The sequence below is a fragment of the Chionomys nivalis genome, chromosome 22 (assembly GCF_950005125.1).
Source record: "Chionomys nivalis chromosome 22, mChiNiv1.1, whole genome shotgun sequence".
Taxonomy (NCBI): domain Eukaryota; kingdom Metazoa; phylum Chordata; class Mammalia; order Rodentia; family Cricetidae; genus Chionomys; species Chionomys nivalis.
In genome coordinates, this window is record NC_080107.1 from 13,113,475 (window position 1) to 13,140,255 (window position 26,781).

Consider the following 26,781-nt stretch of genomic DNA (forward strand, 5'->3'; position numbering starts at 1 on the left):
TTCCAAGTTCATGTTTCAGATTCAAGCTTGAAATCATGTACAAGAAGCTAGATGAAGCTTATTTCTAGAATTAGTTAGTACTCTATGTGACCATTAATATCATAACAGAGTTTAAGTGTATATATATATATATATATATATATATATATAAAATCTTATAAATTTTGAGATAATATTTATACCTTAAGAGAGGTTTAAAGAGTTAAAATAAAACCAAAAGAATATGAGATTAGTAGGAATAGAATAGTCCCTTGATTTGATTTTATTTTTTTCTGTCCCATACCAGGTTGCTTTTCTGATATAAAACAGAGATTTTGGATTTTTCTTTAACAAGCATGCTTGGATTTAGAGAAGGAGAAAACCACACTCAAACTCCAAAGTCAGCTTTAATTTTTAATTAAAATTAAAAGATCACTTGCCTTATATGTCTGTAGAGAACAGCAAAAACGAACATTTGGGAAGATTTATGAAATTTTATCTTGTTGGATGTTTGCTATATCAATAAGACAATTTACTTTTTTGGGGGGACATTTTCTCTGGATGATTTTGTCCTCCTTCTTCAGATGTCTCATTTGTCTTCAGATTCCTTAGTTCGATGTTTTTATTCTCCTGGGAAGACAAAAAACAAAACCTTGCCCCAACCCTAAAACTGATTAAGTGAAAAGCATTTGTCAGTCTTATAAGTTAATTTAGATTGAATAACCACACTGTTTGAGAAACTGATTGATAAATTGTCACTCCTAATCAAGAGATCTCTCCTGTTTGAATCTAATTGTTATCAATCTTTGCTGGTTATCCATAGCATTTATTCTCCTCTGGAAACAAAAGCAAACCTTTTCCCCCAATGTAACACATAACTTGCTTTCTATTCTGAGGTCAACACATCTCTGAAGGATACAGGAAGATTTAATTCAGCAATTTTTTTTCTACTATTCAGTGTCTCTCTGCAGCATGGTTCCTTTCTTATTAGCATTCAAAACATTTAAAGCTAATAGAGTATTGTGTAACCTATCTCTGGGGTTCTTTCTTACCACTTTCTGTTTCTTAGCGCTCAAGTGTACTTTCCACTTTCTCTTCTATAAGGTTCAGTGTGGCTGGCTTTATGTTGAGGTCTTTGATGCATTTGGACTTGAGTTTTGTGCATGGTGATAGATATGGGTCTATTTTCATTCTTCTCCATGTTGATATCCAGTTATGCCAGCACCACTTGTTAAATATGCTTTTTTTCCATTTGATATTTTTTTTTTTTTTGGGTTTTTTGAGACAGGGTTTCTCTGTGGTTTTGGAGCCTGTCCTGGAACTAGCTCTTGTAGACCAGGCTGGTCTCGAACTCACTGAGATCCGCCTGCCTCTGCCTCCCGAGTGCTGGGATTAAAGGCGTGCGCCACCATCGCCCGGCTCCATTTGATATTTTTTGCTTCCTTGTCAAAAATCAGGTATTCAAAGATGTGTGGATTGATATCTGGGTCTTCTAATCGGTTCCATTGGTTCTCCTGTCTGTTCTTATGCCAATACCTGGCTGTTTTCATTACTGTAGCTCTGTAGTAGAGTTTGAAGTCAGGGATAGAGATGCCTCCAGAAGTTCCTTTATTGTACTGGATTGTTTTGGCTATCCTGGGTTTTTTGCTTTTCCATATGAAGTTGAGTATTGTTCTTTCGAGGTCTTTGAAGAATTTTTCTGGGATTTTGATGGGCATTGTGTTGAATTTGTTATAATTATTTTTTAATTGGTTGTTATTGTGCCTACTTTCTAAACTTCATTTTTCCCCAAATCCACAACTTCTGCTCCCAGTTTAACAACTTCTATCACTTTTCTCTCATTTGATACCACAACCATATTCTTTGTGTGTGTGTAGCCCTGGCTGGCCTGGAGCTCTCTCTGTTAACCAGGCTGGTCTTGAACTCACAGATATCCTCCTGGGACTAAAATGTATGTATGCTACCCATGCAGACGTATTTCTTTTCTTTTTAAGTATGTATACAGTGTTCTGCCTACATGACAGAAGGGGGCACTAGATATCATTATAGGTGGTTGTGAGCCACCATGTGGTTTGTGGGAATCTAACTCAGGACCTCTGAAAGAACAGCCAATGCTCTTAACCTCTGAGCCATCTCTCCAGCCCCATGGTCTTTTCTTTTAAACTCTCTTTTGACTTTTCTTTTCTTCTGGCTTCACTAGCATCACTAACTGCGATGCCGGGCTGGAGAGATGGCTCAGAGGTTAAGAGCATGGGCTGCTCTTCCAGGGGTCCTGAGTTCAATTCCCAGAAGCCACCTATAATTAGATTTGGTGCCCTCTTCTGGCATTCAGGCATACATGTAGGCAGAAGACTGTATACAGGGAGGGAGGGAAGGAGGAAGGAAGACGGTGCCTTAGAAGAGGGACGCGAAGTTAAAGCTGAGCATTCGAATGGAGAAGGACTCCGAAGTGGGTGTAGATTGCTACTTTCTAAAATTTGGGAGAAACTCAGAGAAAAGGTCGCATTGCCCTATAGTCCTTTATCGCCTTCAATTCTTTCTCTCAAGCTTTGGACGGCTATAGGTACTCAAGACAAAGTTGGCGTTCCCGGGGGCCGTCTCGACTGGTTTGTGACGCGACACGATGGCCGCTTCTTCCGACGTCTCCCAAGCGGACCAAAATGCACTCGAGTGCTAGGCGGAACCCCAGCGCCTGGCGGAGGTTGCCGCTCGGCTCCAGCAGCGTGTGCGCGTGCGCATTGGCGCTTCCGGCGCTGCGGGGAGGGCCCGCGAGGACCGTCAGATTGCTTAGTCGTGCGATCCTGCGTCCCGGAGCGGCGATCTCCGGCGATCTTCGCGAGATTCCCTCTGAATCCTCAATAGTCTGCCCGCTCCCGGCCTGCACCGCTAGAGAGGTCCCGGGTTAGGTAGATTTCCCTGCAGATCCTGTGCTGTTAAATCCTGGGAGCCCAAACTAAAATAGAAACAATGAAGAAGTTGAGGCTTAAGGAACTAGAGAGTCGCCTGCAGGAAGTGGATGGATTCGAAAATCCCAAATTACTTCTAGAACAGTACCCCACCAGGCCGCACATTGCAGGTAGGGCAGCTGGTTCATCGGGCTCTCTTCTGGGGTTATTCCTGTCCAGTCCATGATGAAAATAAGTAGTGATTTGGATCTAATGATGTTCTAGAGAAACCCCACACCTTTGAGTAGGAAAAGGATTCTCTGCCCTACTAAAAACCAGAGTTACAGTATACATGCTTGTGGAAGGTTGAGGATGTATTTTCATTTTTCCCAAATTGCCTCTTGCTTGATGCCAAAGATTGATACTGAGAGTGTAGAAGAGAATACAGGAGAACCCATTCATATGTAGCACCTGTTACGTAGTAGCAGGAAAGACAGCAAAATTTCTTTGGTTGGGAGTACCTGCAAGGGGTAATCTTTTTCAATTCCAAGTAGCAATTTGTGAGCTGCCAATAAAACTCGTGGAGAATACATGTGTTTAACCCTAAAATATTGTCATAGCTGCAACCAAAGATTTGCATTAAACTGTGTTCAGATTAAGACCAGTTTTCTCTATTATATATTTAGTGTGTGTATGTTCATGTGTCTGCGTGTGTGGAGGGCAGAGTTCAACATGGGGTGTTTTTCTCAATTGCTCTCCGTAAGTTTTTTGAGTCGGGGTCATAGTGTACTAAGAGCTTACCCATTCGCCTAAAAAGGCTGACCAGCAAGCCTCAGAGATCGTCCTGTCTTGTCTCCAGCGCTGGGTTTATAATCACGCAGCACCGCACCTGGCCTTTTACATGACTGCTGCGGATCTGAACTCAGGTCCTAATGCTTGCAGAGTAAGTGCGGTACAGACTGAGCCAGTCACCTACCAAGCAAGCCCCTGGCTTTCTCAGTGTAACTTCTTACAGCCTTCTAGTTGTAGGGTTTTGTCATGAAATCTAATTTTTCCCCCGAGACAGGGTTTCCCTGTAGCTTTGGAGTCTGTCCTGGAACTCACCCTGTAGACCAGGCTGGCCTTGAATTCACAGAGATCTGTAGAGCTGTCTCCTGAGTGCTAGGATCAAAGGCGTGCACCACCGCTTTTTTTTTTTTTTTTTTTTTTTTTTTTTTTTTTTTTTTTTTTTTTTTTTTTTAAATTTTATGGGGTTTTTTTAGAGATAGGGTTTCTCTGTAGTTTTTGGTTCCTGTCCTGGAACTAGCTCTTGTACACCAGGCTGTCCTCGAACTCAGAGATCCACCTGCCTCTGCCTCTCTAGTGCTGAAATTAAAGGTGTGTGCCACCACCACCCGGTGAAATCTAATTTTAAGAGACCAGGTATGGTGAAACATACAATAATCCCAGCACTTGGGAGTCAGAGGCAGGTAGATCTCTGTGAGTTCAAGACCAGCCAGGCCAGCTAGGGTTATGTAATGAGACTTTGTCTCAGAGTAACTGTAAGTCAGTTCTTTCACACCTAGCTTGTAATGCACAAGATAGGAGTTTCAAAATACCTGCAACAGTAATCAAGTGTCTCATAGTTGGTTTTGTTTTTCTTTTTTGGTTCTGGGAGTGGTGGCTAGTTCTGAAGATCAGCCTGGTCTACAGATCACAAAGATCCGCTTGCCTCTGCCTCCCAAGTCCTGGGATTAAAGGCGTGTATCACCACCATCTGGTATATGTTTTAAATAAATGTCTGGATCCTCAGATATTAGTAATAGCTAGCAGCCCTTGAGTTCTGATATACAGAAGGAAACATTGATGGTGTTATTCATGTTTAATTTACTGTACTTTTGAGAGTCTTGTTTTTGAGAACTCTATGTAATCTCAGCTACTTCTGCCCTGACCATTTGTTCTGTTATAATTTATAATTCCATTATAAATTATGAGTATGTGCATCTATTGATATTACCTCTAAGTTCAGGTGGAGAGATGGCTCAGCAGTTAGGAGCCCTACCTGCTCTTCTAGAGAACCTGGGTTCAATTCAGCACCCACATGGCAGCTCATAACTATCTGTAATTCCAATCCCAGGAGGTTGCCAGTATCCTCCTCTGGCCTTTATGGGCACCAGACACCTGGTGCATATCCATGCAGGCAAACCAACAACAAATTTTTAAAAAAATCTCTAAGTCTATATTGTGGATGTAGAAGTTTGAGATGCCTATATTCTTGTGATAAACATACTACAAATAAGTTCTGTGCCCTCTGTTTATTGGCGGGTTGCACAAGTTTGTTTATTGGGGGTTGCCATCAATCAAGTCTGAGGAGAACTTCTGGCAGTTGGTCATTTACTTCCATCTACCAGGTGGATCTTGGAGACTGAATTTGGGTTGTTAGGCTTCGCAGCAAGTACTTTTGCCCACTGAGAGCCATGTTGCCAGCCCCAAATCAATAAAATTCAAAATAGTTTTGAAGACATAATACAGGGTTACTAAACTTATTTTGACCAAGAATTATAGACTTAATCATTCATAAAACTTAATATTTCATAAAAATATCTCAGCATCAAAGGAAAAACTGCAGATATTTTGAACATTTCAGTCTTGGCATTGTCAGCAGAAGCGTGACATAGCCCTATAGTATTTAGGAATCACTGGTGAATATTACCTTCCTTTGTGATTCTTCTTCCTAAATAACAAATTATTACATTGTATCTTTAAATATCAAACAATTTGGAGCTATATGTTGGGGAAAGACAGATTACTTTAGAGCCATTTGCATTAGATTTTAGTAGTAAGCTTGTTAATTTATTCACTAATGTTCTATTTATTATTGTTTTTAGCATGCATGCTATATACAATCCATAATACATTTGATGACATTGAAAATAAAGTGGTTGCAGACCTAGGATGTGGTTGTGGAGTACTTAGCATCGGGGCTGCAATGTTAGGGGCAGGGTAAGTAAGTGATCTTTTCTTGTTATTTGGATATGGTGTGGCTTCAGTAAATGTATATAGGATCAACTGCACTATATATTCATAGGACCCAGGTAAGATGAGGGGAGCAATAATTTGATACTGAGTACATTTTGAGTAGGCTAAAGATCAAAACTTTACTTTTAAGAAAGATATCAAGTCAGATGGTGGTGGTGAAGGTATTTAATCCCAGCACTTGGGATGCAGAGATATGCGGATCTCTGTGAGTTTGAGGCCACCCTGATCTACAGAGCGAGTTCCAGGACAGCCAGGACTACACAGAGAAACCGTGTTCAAAAAACAAAACACTACCCATTTTGTTAATTGGGTTGAAAACTGCATGGTAAAATAAGTACTTTTTTTTTTTTTTTAAACTAGGAATCTGTAAATTGTCTTTTTTTTTTATATATATAGGTTGTGTGTTGGATTTGACATAGACGAAGATGCACTGGAAATATTTACTAGGAATGTGGAAGAGTTTGAGTTAACAAACATTGATATGATTCAGTGTGATGTGTGCTCATTATGTAACAAAATGTCCAAAGAATTTGATACTGTAATTATGAATCCTCCCTTTGGAACCAAAAATAATAAAGGTTAGTAATAAAAGTAGAATATATTTGCATATTTATAGAGTAGTGATCTGGGTCAAGTGATTTTTATTACTGTTTATTAAATTAATAACTTTATACTTTTGAAAATTCACATTTGATGTTCAATTGGAAAATTTCATCTTTATTTTCAAATTTGTATTAATGTATTTTTTTGTTTGTTTGTTTTTGTTTTTCAAGACAGGTTTTCTCTGTGGCTTTGGAGTCTGTCCCGGAACTAGCTTTCTTGTAGACCAGGCTGGCCTCGAACTCACAGAGATCCGCCTGCCTCTAAAATGAGTTTTCTTTTCTTTTTTTTTTTTTTGGTTTGTTAATGTATTCTATTTATTTATTTGTTTGTTTGTTTGTTTTTCGAGACAGGGTTTCTCTGTGGTTTTGGAGCCTGTCCTGGAACTAGCGCTTGTAGATCAGGCTGGTCTCGAACTCACAGAGATCCGCCTGCCTCTGCCTCCCGAGTGCTGGGATTAAAGGCGTGCGCCACCACCGCCCGGCTGTTAATGTATTCTTATTTCTGACTAATAACTAGAAGATCTGACTACCCCCATGCTTATAAAATTTTAAAAACATTTTATTCTTTTGGAAACTGGATTATTTTTTTGTTGTTGTTGGGACCGCAGGGACTAAAACGGGGCTCTCACACATGCTCTCTATCACTAACTGAACACTCATCTTCTAAAACTTGTTATTAATGCCTGTGGGCTTCAAAGCATGCGCACAGGGACTTGCTGTGGTTATTTGTGTTCTGTGGCAGGCCAGAAGCTGCAGTTAAAGCCCACACCACCATTAGACCACAGCCTCCATTCTCGTCTGCCACTTAGAATATTAAAATTTACATTAATCCTATTTTTTTCTAGCCAAACAGCCTAATTTTGGTTTCATTAGACTTTATTTTAAAGATTTGAGACATCTTACTATGTAGCTCTGACTTTCCTGAAACTGTGTAGAACTGACTGGCTTCGGGCTGGAGAGATGGCTCAGAGGGTAAGAGCATTGCCTGCTCTTCCAAAGGTCCTGAGTTCAATTCCCAGCAACGACATGGTGGCTCACAATCATCTATAATGAGGTCTGGTGCCCTCTTCTGGCCTGCAGGCATACACAGACAGAATATTGTATACATAATAAATAAATAAATATTTAAAAAAAAAACTGACTGGCTTCAAATTCCCTCCTCTGCCTTTTGAGTCCTTGGAATTGAAGGTGTGTGCCACCACGCCCAGCTTAAGATTTTATTTTTGGGTATAGGTATTTCGCCTGCATGTCTCTGCGCCACACTGTGCAGTGCCCAAAAAGGAAGGACACTGGTCCTCTGGAACTGGAGTTAGTTATGAGTCACCCTGTGGTGCGGGGACTTGAACTTGGGTCCTCTGGAAGAGCAGCACCAAGCCGTCTCTGCAGCCCATAGGTGTTTTGTACGCCTTTTGAAGAAATAAATATGAAGTAGATATTTTAGAATTTGAAAAGAATACTATTCTTTTAATCATTTATTCTACTCTGCTAGTAATATAAATAGGATTTTTTTTTTTTTACTCTTCACAGGTACAGATATGGCTTTTCTGAAGACTGCTTTGGGAATGGCAAGAACAGCAGTATATTCTTTACACAAATCCTCAACTAGAGAAGTAAGCTTAAATCATAACAGTATTATTACTTTTAGCCAGGTAATGGTAGCACACACCTTTAATCACAGTACTTGGAAAGCAGAGGCAGGCAAATCTCTGAGTTCCAGAAAGCCAGGGCTACACAAAATAAAAAACCCTATTTCAAAAAAACCACAATATATATGTGTGTGAATATATTTTAAGATTTTGGGGTTTTTTCGTTTTGTTTTTCAAGACAGCATGTCTCTGTGTAATAGTCATGACTGCCCTGGAACTAGCTCTGTAGACCAGGCTGGCCTCGAACTCACAGAGATCCCCTGCCTCTGCCTCCCAAGTGTTGGAATTAAAGGTCTGCACCACCACTGACCAACTGTTTTTTATTTTGAAATGAAATTTATGCCCTGGCAATGCTGAAGCATGCATGGGTAGCCCATGTAGATGGCTCTGCTGAACCTGTCATATTGGGTTTCATGGTCTAAGTTGCTAAGGACGACTGACCAGGTCTCTTCCTCAGAGAACCCAGATTCAATTCCTAGCACCCATGTGATGGCTCTCAACTACGCACAACTCCAGTTCCAGGGAATCTGATGCTTTCTTTTTGACCTAGAGCACCAAGAATACACATGCTGCAGACATACACAAGGGCAAAAGACACTAAACCAAAAACAAAAAAATATTACCAACAGGCAAACAATCTCGATAATCCCGCACTGACATTCTCTTCTGAGGGATTTTAGAGTGTATCAAACTGACAATGAAAATCAACCATCATTGGGTGTAACTGTGACTTAATTGTTTAGGAGTACTTGCTACATTTGCAGAGAATCTGAGTTCAGCTCACAATAGTCTATACTCCACCTCCAGGGAATCTGATGCCTCTGAATACACCTGCACTCAACGTTCATATATCCACACACACCCAAATACCTAAAAATTGTGAAGGGGCTAGAGAGATGGGTTCATGGTTAATAGCACTGGTTACTTTTGCAGAGGACCTGTGTTCAGTTCCCACATAATGTATCTGCTGCTGTATAGGAACACTATTTAAAACACTTCATTCTGATTAGATAACACTGTTCAACAGAGTCTGGCAGTGGTGGCGCACGCCTTTAATCCCAGCACTTGGGAGGCAGAGGCAGGCGGATCTCTGTGAGTTCAAGGCCAGCCTGGTCTACAAGAGCTAGTTCCAGGACAGGCACCAAAAACTACAGACACTTTGTCTCTAAAAAACAAAACAAAAAACATTGTACAACAGACAAGAAAAATGAGGTAGGTCCAGAATGAATACTTTAGCTAGGGCTACTTTAGTTAGGTACCAAGTAGTAGGACTGAAATTCCAAAGGCTCCAGACTATGCTCTTCTCTTCTACCCTGCAACTGAATGGCATGCTGACCCAGAACTGCTGTTCACTAATGAAGTCAAGCTACATTGTGTATGTAATGGATTTTGATGGATTTTTCTTTTTTATTTATTTATTTATTTATTTATTTATTTATTTATTTATTTATTTATTTATTTATTTATTTATTTTCCAAGACGGTTTCTCTGTAGCTTTGGTGCCTGTCCTGGAACTAGCTCTTGTAGACCAGGCTGGCCTTGAACTCCCAGAGATCCGCCTGCCTCTGCCTCCCGAGTGCTGGGATTAAAGGCTTGTGCCACCACCGCCCGGCTTTTCCGTTTTTTAATTACATAATTTGGTTCAGATGCTAAGTAGCGAGGACATTTTGTTCCTAGCTTTTAAAAGTGTACATATAATTAAAAATTCTGAGTCTAATTTTATTGAAAATTTTAATGTTCAACATTAGCAGATCAGATCTAAACATCAACTCATATGAAAATATTATTTGTCTTTAGCATATTCAAAAGAAAGCTGCAGAATGGAAAGTCAAGATAGAAATTATTGCAGGTAAGCTTTATCTCAACCTTAACTGTTTATGTCAAGACAGGGTTTCTGTTGATCAGGCTGTCCTGGAACTCAGATCCATCTACCTGTCTCTCTAGTGCTGCTAAAGGTGTAAGCCACCACCTGGCTACAATTTTATTTAAAAGGCCAACAGGCCAGCCTAACTCTGTAGCCTAAATTTTTAAAGTACTAAAAAAATTATTATGGAATGTTACTCAATTCAGGAGTAGCTTGGAAATGCACTAAACACAGAGTAAACATTTACAAAGATCTGCCTGTGTCTGTCCCTATTTATGCATTTTCTAAACAAAAAATTAATGGTACCTAAGTATTCAGTCATCTAGGACCTGACAGAAGACTGCTATCATCAGTGAGTGAAAACATGGGCCTGGACATGGTAGGACTGCTGTGAAGTCCACTATCTGTAAATGCCAGTGATTTATGATTGATACTTAGCTCAACACCAACCTTTCCTTTTTTGATGGGAGACAGAATATAAACATCCACAATATAAGAAGAGATGCCTTTTTTTTTCTTTTTACTAAGTTTGCCCACAACACAACAGGAAAACCATTAGAAAGCAGAAGTCATCCAGTAATTTTGAAACGCTTGAAATAAAGACTGGTGTGTGGTAGTGTGCTTCCTTAGCACACACAAGAGAAAATGGGAGAAGTGTGTAATAAAAGAAACATTTTTATTTGTTTGGAAGCATGGTTTCTCTGTGTTTCTTTTTCTTTCTCTCTCTCCTCCCCTAACCACCTCTCACTGTCAGAGAACTCACAAGGTCTACTAGACTAGGCCTTTGTCTGCCTGATTCCCAGTCCTGAGATTAAATGCACATGCCATTATGTCTAGCCATGAGTTTACCATGAATTGGTCCTATGATGTTAAAGGATCTAAGTTAAGTTGTTCATAAAGACATGCCTGTCTTCCTATTATATTAAGTGTTATCACAGAACTCAATACAGAGCACTTTATATTAGTCCCAGTCATATACTAATCCAGACCTTTAGTGGTCTTCACATTATCAGCTTTAACAACCCTGGAGCCTACACAAACAGAACAAGATTCCCAGATGACTCAGTCACATGTTATAGAGAGCTATGGCCTGTATTGGAAATTACAAAAGATATCACTGGCCAATGGTGAAAGTATAGAGAATTTATGTTATAAATTAGAAAGGGCTGGGGTAGTAGTGGCACACGCTTTAATCCCAGCACTTAGGAGGCAGAGGCAGGTGGATCTCTGTTGAGTTCAAGGCCAGCTTGGTCTACGAGGCAAGTTCCAGGACAGCTAGGACTGTTACACAGAGAAACCCTGTCTCAAAAATCAAAAAATAAGTAAATTAGGAAGGAATGTGAAAAATGGACCTTCATTTTGTTAGTAGAAAAAATAACTAGGACTATCCATTATTAAAACATGGACAGGCAATTTTTGAAGCATGAATATCATATTGTCAGCTATAGATACATCTGATTTTCACAGAACTTTTCCCCCATGCTTGTGAATCTTTTAACTATTCTCCATAACCTCAAATTTTGACATGTGATCAAAACAGCAGAAACACTATGCATAACTTGGCATGTAAGTATTCACGGGTATGTCCAAAGTGATGGATGTAAAACATTATGCACACCAGCATCTAATACTTTCATGGTGAATGTTCGGCTTGTTTTACAGAGCTTCGATATGACCTGCCAGCATTATACAACTTTCATAAAAAGAAATCAGTAAGTTTCCCAATTTTGAATATGTTCAGCATTCAAAAGCTTTGAAATATCACTTTCCACTCACAGCAAGTTGCATGGGTAAATAGAAAGCCAGCCTGAGAGACTGGACAAATTAACTGTTGTCGAAGCAGTCAACATTCTAGTAAGTTCTTTGTGAAAAAATTTAAGAGGAAAAAAAAAGAAAAAAAGTAAACGGTTGGCTATTTTTATACAGCATATATTTTACAAGTTTGTACTAATACATTCTCATATTACAAAGGCAATTAAGAGGAAGAATCTTCCTTTTCATATTTGAATCATCCAAACACAAACAGAACTATACATTTTAAAAAACTTTCATTTGGGTAACAACAACAACAAAAAAAGACAAGTAAAACAAATTCTTTTCCTTTTATACAGGTGGACATTGAAGTGGACCTAATTCGCTTTTCTTTTTAAAAGCTTCTGAAGACAAAAAGCAGCTTAAAATCTAACTAAGATGAATAAAAACACTGCTTACTAAACTACTTGTCTCTAGCGCCATTCTCTCTCTTCTTATGCTTTGATGCAGGCTCTTCTCTGTCTCTTCCGTCTCTTGCTCTTTTCATTGGTCCTATACAAACACAAAGAACTCATTAAATTCAATGTAAGCACTTGCTCTATTAATACTGGCTACAATTACTAATAATAGCTTCCTTTAAAAAATTAGCAACTTCTCAGAGAGAAAAGGCTTTCCTTGATTACAGACTTTCTGACCTTTATAGTTATCTTTTAGCCAGCCTCTCAATTGTGCAATAGCACAAAGGACGAAGATGGCACTAAATGAAAATATCACTCACACAGAGAGATAGTGTCTTATCAAGTACAGACATCATACCCAGGACTTGAGACTTGCCTGATCCACGTCGATGATGGTGATGGTAGTCATCATCATCAAATCTTGTTCTCCTGCCATGAAACTGTCCTCTTCCTTTGGGTCCCCCAGCATAAGGAGGTCTGTTTCCCCTTCCTTTTCCTTTAAATCTGCGGCCTGTAGAAACATGATTGAGAAGTTAGTCAATTTTAAGTGTGTTTGAAAACTAAGATTTTTTCTCAAGCAAAGATGAGGTAAAATAACCAATTATTAATAAAAAATAATGACCTCCTTTTGACTTCCATTTGTTTAGTGATTCTTGTTGATCATCCATGATTTTTTTCATCGCATCTTTTTCTGCATGTCCTTCTAGTACTTTCCAAGTCACCTTTTTGTTCCTCAATTGTAGGTTACCATTATTTGCACTCCTGGCTTTCTCAAGTGCTTCCTTAGCTTTCTCTTTAAAGAGAATTATTCCCTACACAAAGAGGAAAGAAAATGAATGTTCCACTCTTCAGTTTGTAGTCAAATTTCTTTCCTCAAAGCTATTTCCCAGACCCAGCATTATCTATTACTGCTATTTTCAATGCGTCTTACTGAATATTAGGAAGGAATGCTTTAAAAGTAAACTCCAGTCACCAATACCAAGTTTATATGCCCCCTTCCTCCACCCAAAAGAATCTTTTTTTTTCCTGGTTCATCGTGCCTTTTCGTGACATGTTCCTCCTATAAACCTTGTTGTAAGGTCAGCACATACCCATCTGACATGGAAAAAAAGATACCACACCTGGTAAAAAGACTTAAAGATAAAAGTAAATGACTAAGTAGAAACTATTTTAATTAACATGCTTTATAAATTACTTTCTCATTAAACATTTTTTTAAAAAGACTGCTTCCTAGTAATTTTTTTCTTCTAAGAGATAACATTCTATACACTTTTAAACGAATTGCTAGTAAGGATAGAGATGTTCACAAACCTCTTTTGCTCCTCTGACAAAGTCAATCCATTTTATTTCACCGTGATTTGAGAAAAGGATGTGTAAATCTTCTCTACAGGTCTGGTCATCCAAGTCACCTGAAAACTTCAGTAAGCACCCCATCCTTCCTTCTTGAGGTCGCTATAAAAATAATATAAGGCCATCAAAAGGTTTCCTTGAGAGCAACCTCACCAAAATGACTCACATCATTCTATACCTACATAAGGAAAAGAGAAGTCAGTGCTATTTTAATGCAGTTAACTGTATTTTTCTCTGCTCTCCTGTTTTATAATGGCTTTATTTTATTTAGTTTCTTCTATAGGTAAGTTATAACTATCTGCTGATAAGCAATGATCTCAGACAATATTATCTGTATATCACTGATGCAATGACACTGGTAGAATCACTTAGACATTCTCTAAGAAGTCCTCAAACATGGCTAGAGGCCTAAGTGGTACCATGGGGACTGCAGGTCCATTCCCAACATCTCCTCCCATCCCTCTACCACACACACAAAAGTTCTCATACTCTTAAAAACTCATTCTAGGGGGCTGGAGAAGGAACACAGGGGTTAAGAGCACTTCCCACTCCTCCAGTCTACCCAAGTTCAGTTACCAGGTCAGATGGTTCACAATCACCTATAACTCCAGCAGCCTTTTCTGTCCACCCCAGAAACCTGCACACATACAGCAAACATTCTCAAATACACACAAATAAAAAACAGCCTTTAAAAGTATTCTCAGAGGAAGAGCCAGAGGGACTTGAGTTCAGTTCCTCACACCCACACTGTACTGCTCATATATGTAACTCTAACTTTTGAGAATTGGACACCCTCTTCTAGCACCCAAGGGTACCTTACACACACAAAATTACATATATGGTTCATCAGGTCTCACAGAGACTGAACCAACAACCAGGGAGCCTGCATGGGAATGACCTAGGCACTCTGCATATATGTTACTGTTGTGTAGTTTGGTCCTCTTGTGGGACTCCTAACAGTGGCAACAAGAGTTGTCTTGGATTCTTTTACAGGACTTTGGGACCATACTCATACTGGGTCGCTTTGACCAACCTTAATACATGGGGAGATGCTTAATTTTACTGCAACTTGATATGCTGTGTTTTGCTGATACTCATGGGACACTTGCCCTTTCCTAAATAGAAACAAAGGAGCTGACTGGGAAGTAGGAACACAGGGGTCATATGGGGAGGGACTGGGAGGAGAGGAGGGAGGAGAAACTGCAAATGGGATGTAAAATAAATAAAATAGAAAAAATACTTAAGCAAGTTGTTTTAGCAGAGCACGGTGGTGCATGCCTTTAATCCCAGCAATTGGGAGGCAGAAACAGGTAAATGTCTCCAAGTTTGCGAAATAAAACTGGTCGACAAAGTCATTTCTGGGCCAGCCAGACTAACATGGTAAGGACTTATCTCTAGATAAATAAAATATAAGGGACCAGCAAATAAAGGTGTTTGCTGCCAAGCCTAACAACCTGGGTACAATCCCTGGGATCCATATAGGGGAAGGAAAGAACTGACAAGCTGTCCTCTGACCTCCACACAACTACAGACAGCAACTTCAAAAAGACAGTCTAACTTAAATTCTCATATATTAGGTATCAATACTTACTGTTTCAGCACTTCCTGACTTGTGTCTTCCTTCATGTTCTCTAAAAATAAATGTGTTGTGATTATGTTTAAGCTTAACGAAGTAAAAACTCTAATAACCCCAATCATCATTACCACAAACCAATTAATCAAAGAAAGTCCTCAGACTTTTTTCATCATACAACACCAGCAATATATAACTTCCACGTTATCAAGATTTTTTTTTTTTTTTTTTTTTTAAATTTTAGAGACAGGTTTCTCAGTAGCTACGGAGCCAGTCCTGGAACTAGCTCTGTAGACCAGGCTGGCCTCAAACTCACAGAGACCCGCCAGCCTCTGTCTCCTGAGTGTTGGAATTAAAGGAGTATGCCACCATGGCCTGACTAAAATGTAACTTTTTCTTTTTTCCTTTGGTTTCTCTATAGCTTCCTGGAACTCATAGAGATCCACCTGTCTCTGCCTCTCGTGCTGAGATTAAAGGACTGTGTCAAGGTATTTTAAGACTAACATTTCACTACCATAAAGACAGACCCATTACCACTCATTTCAAAGCTCATCATCAGCTTACCCCAGAACCACAAGCTAAACTTGTCAAAGTATTAAGAAATCAAATGTGTCACATGAATTAAATACTTACTGCTTAGCTTTTAATTTAGCTTCCACTTTGCTCTGCTTTCTTTCTTCATTTTTCTTTGCAAAGTAATCTTCCCTGAAAGAACACAAAACACAGACTAAGCTCACAAAGACAAAAAAATTACTTTTTATTCATTTTTTTCCCCAAGCCACAGTTTCTCTGTGCAGCCCTGGCTTTCCTGGAACCCACTCTGTAGACCAGACTGGCCTTGAAATCAAGAGATCTGCCTGCTTCTGCCTCTCAAGGGCTGGGATTTCAGCAAGGCCATAGCCCAGCTGAAAATTACTTTGAGTACTTGAAACCCTAGCTCCACACAAAGACTATCATAACACTTTTTTTTTTTTTTTTTTTTTGCATCACTGTTTATCACACACTGGCTGGGAATTTCCCATGCAGCCCAGGGCTCAAACAAACCCTCCTGCCTGAGCCTCTACGGAGATGGGAATACAGATGTGTACTACCACACCCAGCAGTTACACACATTTTCTGTCATCTAATCACCTAACTCATATGCTGTAGAGGTCATGCACATGCATTCTAACAAGTACACATACTATAAAACTTAGCATCAAATAATAGGCTGTATAATACAAGGAACCATACAACTGCCCTATGATTAACTTTATGGCCCTATGATTAACTTTATGAAAATGGTCTAGTTCAACAATTTTTTGACACAGGCTCATTATGCAGCTCATGCTAGCCCGAACTCTTCTTGCCTTAGCCTCCCACCTGTGACTATAGGAGTACTGGCATCACAGGCATCCACCATCACGTCTAGCCATCCCTTGTGGGTATTTTATGTGTGGAGGTCAAAGGTTAAGTGTCTTCTACTATCAATCCCCACCTTACCTTTTGAGACCCCACATGATTCTCATTAGAACCAGAGAACAGCAAATGGCCACTAAGCTCCAGCAATGGCCTGTCTCTACCACTCCATCCCCCCGCCCCGCCTTTCTGCTTACAGACTGGCACTTTAGTGACCACACCATCTCCACAGTCCTAGCCTCATTTTTTTAAAGAATTTATTTATTACGTATACAGTGTTCTGCCTGCATGTGTCCTTGCAAACCAGAAGAGGGTGTCAGATCTCTTTAGAGATGGTTGTGAGCCACGTGGTTGCTAGGAAACCTGGAAGAACAGCCAATGTTCTTGACTGCTGAGTCATCTCTCCAGCCCCCCAAGCCTCACTTTAAAAAAAAATTTTTTTTTTTTTTTTAAATCAGGATGCAGAGACAGCCAGATCTATGAATTCAAGGCCAGCCTGGTCTACAGAACCTACAGAACAAGTTCCAAGACAGCCAGAGCTACAGAGTCTGATCCTAAGAACCCATACACAAAAGGAAGGAGAAATCAACTTCCCCCAGGTTGCCTTCTGACTTCCACAAGTGTGCCATGGCATGATTGTAAACAATAAAGTTGGGAGCCAAGGGTATGGCTCAGCAGGTAAAAACACTTGGTGCACAAGACTGATGACCTGAGTTTACTCATTGGACTCCATGTAAGGTAGAAGGAGAGAATGAACTAGAGAGCTGTCCTCTGAACTCCACATGCACACCATGGAACACGTACATCTCCATCATATACATACACATCTCAACACACTAACAATACAAAAGCTGAGAAAAGGTATTAAAAACCACTTTCATGTTCTCAAAATACTATTATAATTACCCCCAAACACAATTTCCAGAGCATACTGAAAATAGTATTAACTGTACAGGGGATGCTGCTGTTTATACCTTACCCCACAGTATCAATTCCAAATAATCATGTGGCCTGAGAGATAAGCAAAAAGACTTACTTAAAGAGTATTAACAAGCTTGTGTCTTTGTACTTCTGACCAGGGGTATCCACAAACTTCTTTGCAGACTGAATACTATCAAACACAGCAAATATTGACCCCTATAAAACAGAGAAAGATTTTCTTTAAAGTGATATTTTTCAACTAGAAAGTCTATATCAAATATTCGTACCTTAAATGTTTTGTGCAATGTTCGTCTCATCTGAATATTCAGTATTTGACCTTTATCATCTAGCCATTCTTTTATGTCATCCAGGGTTGCATCAGTTGGGAAGCCTTTCTGTGAGAAGTGGAAAAAAGAAGTACAAACAATGATTCCTGGGTAACAACTCTCCCTACAATAAATTCTAAATTATTCTGTTTTGAAGTGAAGCCAGAAATTTAAGTGTCAAACTTTCTGTCCCCTTTATTAATTGTTTAACAACCTTATTCTCTAGTGCAATAAAGTGATTCACCTGAGATTTGTTCCAAAATAACCAGCTGAAGCAAAGACAAAACATTATTATACGTTAAGAACTGCTGAAGTTTGGCAATGGTACATTACACTATTCAATCTACTTCCTTGTGTCTAAAGCTTTCTATGTATTTAGAAATTTATGAATGAGCCGGGCGGTGGTGGCGCACGCCTTTAATCCCAGCACTTGGGAGGCAGAGGCAGGCGGATCTCTGTGAGTTCGAGACCAGCTTGGTCTACAAGAGCTAGTTCCAGGACAGGCTCCAAAACCACAGAGAAACCCTGTCTCGAAAAAAAGCAAAAAAAAAAAAAAAAAAAAAATTTATGAATGAAATTAACCAATGAAAGTTACTGTAGAACTCAGCTACTAACAGGACAGGGTCTAACATATGTAAATTAACAATGATAAAGTTTAGAAGTACACTTGCAAAAAACACAGTAATGGGCCAAGCATGTCCTGAGCCTTTATCCTTATTCACTCCATGTATGTTCCTTCTAAATAAAAGTAACATGAAATGCACTGAAGATCCACTTACAATATAAACAGATCTGTTTTTTACATCATTCTTATACTCATCCGTCACTTCAGGAAGAGGTCTGCTTGGAGATCTTCTGATTTTAGTTTTGTCTGCACTCACTTCCATAAGTTTTGCCTTAGATTTGCCCAGTGCTTGGACAATTACATTAAAGTCTGTTGTCAGTCGGTTTAGCCTAAAGAGTAATACATAAAAACATTGTAAAAGCAGATATAGTAGTAGCTATCAACAGCAACAGCAAACTTAATGACTTTTTGAAGACTTTTGGGTTTATTAGCCTCAAAACTAACATAGTTCAATGACAGCGCATGACCAAGTTCCTGGGTTTGATCTCCAGAAATGGAAACAAACCAACAAAAAAGGTCTTACCTGTTGAATTTTATCATTGTGTCCAAAGGTACCCAGCCTTCATCCAATTTGATCTGTTCCTTTAAAAACTTGTCTCGTGGCAAATTGAAGTCTCCAAAATAATACTGTGAGTAATTATAATGTATTTCAGATGTTAAGAGCACTGTATAATGCTGAGTTCAATCAAATTTTTTTGAAAACTATTTTTTATACTACCAAGTTCTATTCTTTAAAAATGTATGTTAGAATTTAAAGGGACTATAATAGAAGCACTTTTTCCTAAATAAACTATAACGAAATATATATAACACATATCAAGAGAAAACTAAAATGCTAGTGAACCAGTATAATAAATGTGTTACTAGAATAGAAAGTATCAAATATAATTAAAGATCTAATAAAAACATTTCTTCCAGGTTGGAGCTATAGTTCAGTGTTAAGAAAACCGACTGCTCTTCCAATAGACCTGGGATCAACTCCCAGCAGCTAACAACTGTTTGTAACTCTAAGATCTGACACACTCACATAGGCATACATGCAGGCAAAACATCAATGCATATAAAAGTAATTTAAATTATTAAAAAACCAAAAAACCTTCTCTTCCAGTCAATATGGAAAAAAGATTAAAAACTTGGGGTTAAATTCCTAGACTAAAAGAGGGGAGGGGGAAGCATGACTACTTGGAATGTCAAAAGCAAAATGAATGAAAAAGGTAAACATTTATTAAGATTCTTGTCAGGCAGCGGTAACACACACCTTTAATTCCACTTTGGAGGCAGAGGCAGGGGGATACCTGAGTTGGTAGCCAACCTGGTCTACAGAGCAATTTCCAGGACAGTCAAGGCTACACAGAGAAACCCTGTCTCAAAAAACAAAACAAAAATCTTATAAATTAAAAGAGAAGTCAGGTGTAGTGGTTCATGTCCATCATGTCCATCTCAGATTTAGTAATTTCCCTGAAGTTCTCCAACTTAAGAGATCCACCTACCTCTACTTCCCAAGGAGCTAGGATTAAAAATATGTATCACCATATCTAGTCACTTTTAAAAATTATATAACACGTAGCACAAACACAAAGAAAGTCACTCGACAGTGGTGGCACATGTCTTAACTCCCAGCATTTGGGCTGCAAAGGCAGGGGGATCTCTGATTTGGTAGCCAACCTGGTCTATGAGCAATTTCCAGGACAGTCAAGGCCACAAAGAGAAACCCTGTAACAAAAAAAAACAAAAACCCACAAAAGAAGTCTAACATTACTCACTAAAACCTAAACTAAAATGCCTTTAATTCCAGTGTAGGAAAGTAGAAATAGGTGGAATGAGTTTGGAACCAGACTGCTCTAAGAAGAAAATTTCAGGCCAGCAGACTAACTACTACATAGTGAGAGACTGTCTCAAAAATTAAACTAGAATAAAATCTACATAGTTTTTGTCAATGTAGTCCTTCCTAGGAATTCCATATTAAACCAGTAGAGATGTCTTAGTGCTTAAGAATGTTTGCTGCTCTTCCAGGACCTGAGTTAGGTTCCTAGCACTTTAGTCAATTGGCTCAGGACGGAACGTAACTCCAGCTCCAGGGGATTTGACATCTCTGACCTGAGGACCACATACCCATATGCAGACACAGACATGATTTAAAAAACAAAAAATAAAGTGGTGGTGCACACCTTTAAGCCTTTAATCTCAGCAACTGAGAAGAGGCAAACGATCTCTGTGAGTTCGAGGCCAGCCTGGTCTACACAGTCCAGGACAGCCAAGGCTACTCAGAGAAACCCTGTCTTGAAAAACAAAACAAACAAAGCTGGATGTGGTGCTCATGCTCTTAATCTTGGCACTTGAGGGGCAGAGGTAGGATGATGATCTCTATGAGTTTGAGGCCAGTCTGGTCTACACAGTGATTTCCCAGGACAGCCAGGGATATATAGGGAGACCCTGCTCAGAAACAGGAGGAGGAAAAAGGGAAGAGGGCAGTAGGCCTGTTTACTAAGATTTATATAAAGACTATCCACCATAGAACTGTTATAGTTAAGAGATTCTATACATTAGAGAAGATGAATGGATTACTAATGGTGCATTTTTTTTTTTTTTTTTTTTTTTTTTTTTTTTGGTTTTTTGAGATAGGGTTTCTCTGTGGCTTTGGAGCCTGTCCTGGAACTAGCTCTTGTAGACCAGGCTGGTCTCGAACTCACAGAGATCCGCCTACCTCTGCCTCCCAAGTGCTGGGATTAAAGGCGTGCGCCACCACCGCCCGGCCTAATGGTGTATTATTGACGACACAAAACTTTACTCCCTAAAAACGTACCTCATGTTTGGTGGGGGAGGGGAAAATTAAGTTATGTACCATTCTAATTGGGTATATTTGGGAAACCTCTGTCTCTAGGAAATTTTACTGTGAATTTCACGTTACTCTTAAAGTCTCCCCCCCTTTAAAAAAAAAACAAAATATTATTTTAGGGTCTGGAGAGATGAACTTCAAGGTTAAGAGCACTGAATGATCTTCCACAGGATCAAAGTTCCATAGCCAGCAACCACATGGGGGCTCATAACCGTCTATAACTCTAGTCCTAGGTGATCCAATACCTATTTCTGGCTTCCATGGGCTCCAGGCATGCATATGGTACACAGACATACATCAGATAAAACATCCATAAAATAAACTAAAAATAAAAACATTATTTTGAATATGAAGTGTGAAAAAAAAATTTAACCCTGAGTATCTTTTCTATAACAATTTTGTTATTGTTCTAAGCATTAAACAGAGCAAATATCACTGGCTCTGTAATTAAAAACAAACAGCAGGGGCTAGAAAGATGACTTAGTGGCTAAGAGCACTGCCTGCTCTTCCAGAGGACCTTGGTTTAATTCTCAACACACATTGATAGCTCATTAACTGTCTGTAACTCCCATTCCAAGGAATCTCATACCCTTGTACAGACATCCATGCAGGCTATACACCAATGCACATAAAATAAAAATAATTAAACAAAAACCACAATAAACAATGATTTTGTAACATGAACACAATTCACGGACATTTCCTATACAGCCATTATTGTTACTGACAACACTTCAATCTAAACGTAACGCCTAACTCTGAAATGCTAACAACTTTGAGAACACATACCTGGTTAAAGTTACACTAGCTTTTTGAAAAGAACTAATAGGACAGATTAAACTATTATTTGACAAGTACTTTACCTTGGAATTTTATGCTAGCTTTTATTAGATTAGGCACTTCAATTTTTCTTTTTTTTGTTTTTTTCGAGACAGGGTTTCTCTGTGGCTTTGGAGCCTGTCCTGGAACTAGCTCTTGTAGACCAGGCTGGTCTCGAACTCACAGAGATCCGCCTGCCTCTGCCTCCCAAGTGCTGGGATTAAAGGCTTGCGCCACCGGACCGCCCGGCTGGCACTTCAATTTTTCACATCATCTTACAAGTATTACTGCCTTTTACATTTTTACAGACTTGGGAACTGAAATGGAGAAATTGTTATAAATAAAGCAACACTAGCCTGTAGTGTTACCTTTGGAATGTCTGTAATTTTTTTTAATTGTTTTGTTCCAACATAGTATCTTTATTGATTATCTGGAAATTTCACATCATGCACCCCATCACACATACTTCCCAGTCCTCCCAGGTCTGACTCTCACCCTTATGACACCCCCCTTCTCCACCTAAAAAAGGATAAAAAAGTCCAGTTTGTGTTACCCATATACTAACTGGAGCACGGTCAAACTCCCAGTTGCCAGCCCCTTAAAGTAAACTAAGTCCTTGCCACCTGCACCCCTGCCAGAAACAATCAATTGTGAAGAGCTACACTTAAGTATCCTTATCACACTCTTTCCTTCCTTCCTTTTGATTTTTGTTTTGAGACAGGGTTTATCGTGTAACAGCCCTAGCTGTCCTGGCACTACTTTTGTAGACCAGGCTGGTCTTGAACTCAAAGAGATCCGCCTGCCTCTGCCTCACAAGTGTTGGGATTAAAGGTGTGCGCCACCACCACTCAGCCCTTATCACAATTTTTAAGAGTTCTCTTTAGTGGTTTTCTGTCTAGGCTATTTCTTTTCTTTTTTAGGGGATGGAGGGAAGGCTATAATTCTTGAGTCTCCTAACATGGCCCCAATAATATAAATATATTTACATTAACTTCAAGAACCAAAACTAAGCCAAATGTTTAAATAAGTCCACTTATGGACATTTAATGTTTTGTTTTTCATCTTAAGGCCCCACATTTCTTTTGAAGGAACATATAATTTTGCAATTTAACAACACAAGAATCCTACCTCGATTTGATGACAGATTTTGGCCTCCAGAGCAGCCATTTTTTCATTATCTCCATTTTCAGCCATTGTGGCTATCTGTAAAATTTCTCACACTGGAAGAAAAGGATTATTTTTATATAAAATAGTCAAGACAAAAAAGAGAAGGATTAAAAACCACTCTTTTATTAAATTTCAAGAATTTCTAATTTTACAGGTTGTTTCCCTATGAATTCCCATGTATCTCAAAAAAGCAACATCTTGTATTATGGATGGAAAAATTAAAGGTCAACAACCTGCTATTCCTTTCAGTAAATCACACTTCCTATTCTATTTTGTTATCTTTCCCCCCAACAATAGTAAATTTAATTGTGAATAAAGGAATGTATATCCTACGCAATGAAAGAACAAAATCATAATCATGATAAACAATTATAATGCTGTGTGATAAACTCTACAAGTAATTTTGGTTTAATGGAACATTAAGGAAAATATTTACAAAAGATATTTTACAAAAAAATACCCTTATTTTAGTGAAAAAACACCAGGTTGGATGGAGTGATGGATCTTACTTCTGTTTCGTTACTGATTATTAGGCAGAGGCTTTCTTTTATTGGGATTATCTATATTGTTGGAAGTCATTTAAATGAGAAAAAAATCTCAAGATATGGGGGTCTGTGTGAGAGTCAGTGTAAGCATATGGTCTGTCTTTATTTGAAATATATGATTGCCTTATATTTCACAAATACATGTTTGTTTTTATAGTTTCAATTAATCAAAAAAGATTTAATTTTTTTATTGTTTTTACTGAGCTATATATTTTTCTCCACTCCCATCCCTTCCTATCCCCCCCCCTACTTTCTCCCATGATCCCCACACTCCCAGTTTATTCAGGAGATCTTTTCTTTTTCTACTTCCCATGTACATCAGATCAACGTATGTCTCTCTTAGGGTCCTCACTGTTGACTAGGTTCTCTGGGATTGCGAACTGTAGGCTGTTTTTTCTTTGCTTTATGTCTAAAAGCCACTTATGAGAGAGTACATAAGCTATTTGTCTTTCTGGGTCTGGGTTACCTCACTCTATTTTGTTATCTTAATGAAGTTGGCAAAGCGAGCTTCAGAGAGAAAAAACTATCCACTTAACCACTTCTCAACCATATCTAGCTTTAAAAAGATCAGAATCACAATCTGTCGACATGTTCCTATCACTCTCAATGCTATTTGTTTGGCATAGTTGGCATTTCTTTTCAAATTAGTCACAGCTGACTTACCAAAACTCATTACTGGCAAAAATGGAAAAAAAAAAAAGGCAAAAACAAAAGTTAGATTCTATATAACAGAATATAAGAAAAATGGGAACTTGAGAGCATGGGTACACAAAAACTGTAAACTGGGGTGCTGGAGGGGAGGGTGTGCCTAACACACGAATACATCGGTTAACTCTACAGTCAGTTTCCTGTCTCGCGGCCTGACAGCAATCCTGCAATACGAGAGTGTGATACTGGTTTGCTAGAAATCACAAACCGGATATTCCGACTTACTAGCTCTCGGCGCTCTGCTCCATAAACCACCCAGCTGTACTGCACTACACTGCACGAGCTCCCAAGACTCTCCGCAGCAGGGGGACAGAGCGACGAGCTGCTCTTGGTGTCTTAGCGGCATTGCTCAGAATGCTGGTTTATAACATGGAGACCACTGACGGCCCTGTAAGGGGAACCCTACACGGTACACATCCCATTTCAGACTTCACCGTCTCAGGAACCGGTTTGTCTCCCACCATCAACCACCGCATCACTACACAGAGACCTAAGTTCCTGTGCGAAGCAATGACAAAAACGACCTAGTTAGCTCCTGCAAGACTTCTGGGGCCTAAACAATTCTGGAATTGTTTTACAGATACTTCCAAAGAATTTCACACAGAAGCAGCTTTGAAGGGGGGTGTGGGGGGGTGAGTGGCAATTAAAAACAAACAAAAAAAAAGCCCAAGACAGCGCCGCTGGGAGCATAACTGCAGCCCCCACTTCTTTGGCCTCTTTTTCCTCCAGTTGGGCACCACAGACCCCTGCAGCGTTTAACCGCAGCGGCCATCCCGGGGACTTAAAGGCAGCTCCGGAACATCCGCCTTCGGCCAGTCAGGAAAGGGGTGCAGGTAAAAAACCGAAAGGACGCCGTAAGGATGCGGCCAGCCTCTTCCCGGAGGCCCCTGCCACGTGGGAAGCCCCGGGCGCCCGCATCTGAGGCCGGGGCCCGCTCCGCGGCCTCACCGAGGCCCGCGCCCCCTCGGGCCGCAGCCCGGCACACCGCCACGGGCCGCGGGCCGCGCGGCGCGCACCACAGGAAGGCGAGGCCCGCGCGGAGCACAGCCCTCGGGGGCCGTCTCCTCAGCCTCCGAGAAGCTCACCTCAAAGACGCCGACCCCCACAGCCTCCACCGCTTCAAGAACAACGACGGAAGCGTCTCGACTTCCGAGCGCCCGCGGGCCAGCCAAACGCGCTTAAAGATGGGGGCTCTCCCGGCAGGCCTTGCGGGCCGGTGGGCGGGGCCGCGGGCGCGCTCGGCCGACGCGACTCTCTGCGCGTGCGCCACAGCGGCGGCCTCCCACAATCCTTAGAGTTACGCCCTCTCGCTGGAGAAATTGTTAAATCGCCGGGCCGAATGTTGTGGGGGCGGTCGGGAAAGACAGGAAGTCTGTTTGTGGAGCTCTTTGTGTTATTTCTGAGGCTTTGTGTAGTGTTTGACTTTTCTTTTTCAATATTTTTTTCGTTGTTTTTGCGAGACAGGGTTTCCCTGTGTAGCCTGGCTGTCCTGGACTGTGTTCTTGTAGACCAGGCTGGTCTCGAACTCAGATCCACCGGCCTCCGCCTCTCCCTCACAGTACTGGGATCAAAAGCGTGTGCCTCCACGCTGGCTCTTTTCAGTAATTTTTATATATTTAAGTTGCATCGTGTTGTTCTGAAAAAAACCACACAGTTGCTTGGTTTCTGACAGGGTCTCTCTCAGAAGCACAAACCGGCCTGTAATTCGAAATCCCGCTTCCGTGCAAGGTGCTGAGACAACAGATGTCACCTGGTTCTTGTTCCTCCTGCTGCTGCTGGGTTTAATTTGGGTTTGAGTCAGAGCCTCAGTGAGTAACCCAGGCTGATCCTAAACTATGCTTCTGCCTCCTGCCACTCTAGTACAAACAAAACAACTTTTAAAAATAGTTTTATGGAAGCCAGGAATTAAAAAAAAAAAAACAGTAGAACCATTTAGAATGGTTCAAGAGATTTCACGCTTGAGTCGTGCCTGTATTCATCTGCTCGCTACGAACTGTGTCCTTGGCAAATTATTCAATTTCTCTGTCCCTCAAGATAAAGTAGGGTCATCTAGTGCAGAAGCCTTTGTTCTGCTGAATCCCTTCCCTCGTGGTACAATTTCTGCAAAACAATTTCAAGGTTTTAGAGATGTTATCTCCTATGACATAATCTTTTCTTGTAATATAAAAACTATATTTTAAAATACAGCAAAGTATTCTTAACCTTCGATGGCGTGTCAAGATCTCTATAATTTAACAGTACAATGGTACTACGATGGTACTACAATGGTACTACTAATGGTACTACAATGGTACTATCCAACCCGAGGC

The 26,781-nt window shown here is 40.0% G+C and overlaps 2 protein-coding genes across 3 annotated transcripts; one reads left to right on the forward strand and one right to left on the reverse strand.

Moving 5' to 3' along the window:
* Positions 1 to 2,751: 2,751 nt before the first annotated feature.
* On the forward strand, positions 2,752 to 12,224 carry Mettl5 (methyltransferase 5, N6-adenosine). Of its 2 annotated transcripts, XM_057754861.1 has the most exons (7): positions 2,752 to 3,055; positions 5,732 to 5,846; positions 6,279 to 6,460; positions 8,012 to 8,094; positions 9,928 to 9,979; positions 11,657 to 11,706; positions 12,106 to 12,224. In XM_057754861.1, the coding sequence occupies exons 1-7, from the start codon at positions 2,947 to 2,949 to the stop codon at positions 12,142 to 12,144; spliced, it is 630 nt and encodes a 209-aa protein (XP_057610844.1). In that variant the 5' UTR covers positions 2,752 to 2,946; the 3' UTR covers positions 12,145 to 12,224. The 2 variants fall into 2 exon arrangements, with proteins under 2 accessions (XP_057610844.1, XP_057610843.1); XM_057754860.1 differs by lacking the exons at positions 11,657 to 11,706; positions 12,106 to 12,224 and having other exon boundaries at positions 9,928 to 10,110.
* On the reverse strand, positions 11,617 to 25,697 carry Ssb (small RNA binding exonuclease protection factor La). The gene is made up of 12 exons (XM_057754858.1): positions 25,558 to 25,697; positions 23,181 to 23,272; positions 18,921 to 19,024; positions 18,552 to 18,726; positions 17,734 to 17,841; positions 17,562 to 17,662; positions 15,761 to 15,832; positions 15,146 to 15,185; positions 13,516 to 13,656; positions 12,827 to 13,016; positions 12,581 to 12,715; positions 11,617 to 12,298 (listed from the first exon to the last, which is right to left on the reverse strand). Exons 2-12 carry the CDS (start codon positions 23,244 to 23,246, stop codon positions 12,210 to 12,212), a joined length of 1,221 nt encoding a protein of 406 aa, XP_057610841.1. The 5' UTR covers positions 23,247 to 23,272; positions 25,558 to 25,697; the 3' UTR covers positions 11,617 to 12,209.
* Positions 25,698 to 26,781: the final 1,084 nt, after the last annotated feature.

Excerpts from the sequence above, each read along its gene's own strand:
- Mettl5 (XM_057754860.1), top strand. The coding sequence starts at position 2,947 with ATGAAGAAGTTGAGGCTTAAGGAACTAGAGAGTCGCCTGCAGGAAGTG. Across the intron at positions 3,056-5,731 it reads CACCAGGCCGCACATTGCAG|CATGCATGCTATATACAATC; the intron begins GTAGGGCAGCTG and ends TATTGTTTTTAG. Across the intron at positions 6,461-8,011 it reads TGGAACCAAAAATAATAAAG|GTACAGATATGGCTTTTCTG; the intron begins GTTAGTAATAAA and ends TACTCTTCACAG.
- Ssb (XM_057754858.1), bottom strand. The coding sequence starts at position 23,246 with ATGGCTGAAAATGGAGATAATGAAAAAATGGCTGCTCTGGAGGCCAAA. Across the intron at positions 17,663-17,733 it reads CATTGCACAAAACATTTAAG|GGGTCAATATTTGCTGTGTT; the intron begins GTACGAATATTT and ends TCTGTTTTATAG. Across the intron at positions 13,017-13,515 it reads TTGTCAGAGGAGCAAAAGAG|GGAATAATTCTCTTTAAAGA; the intron begins GTTTGTGAACAT and ends CTCTTTGTGTAG.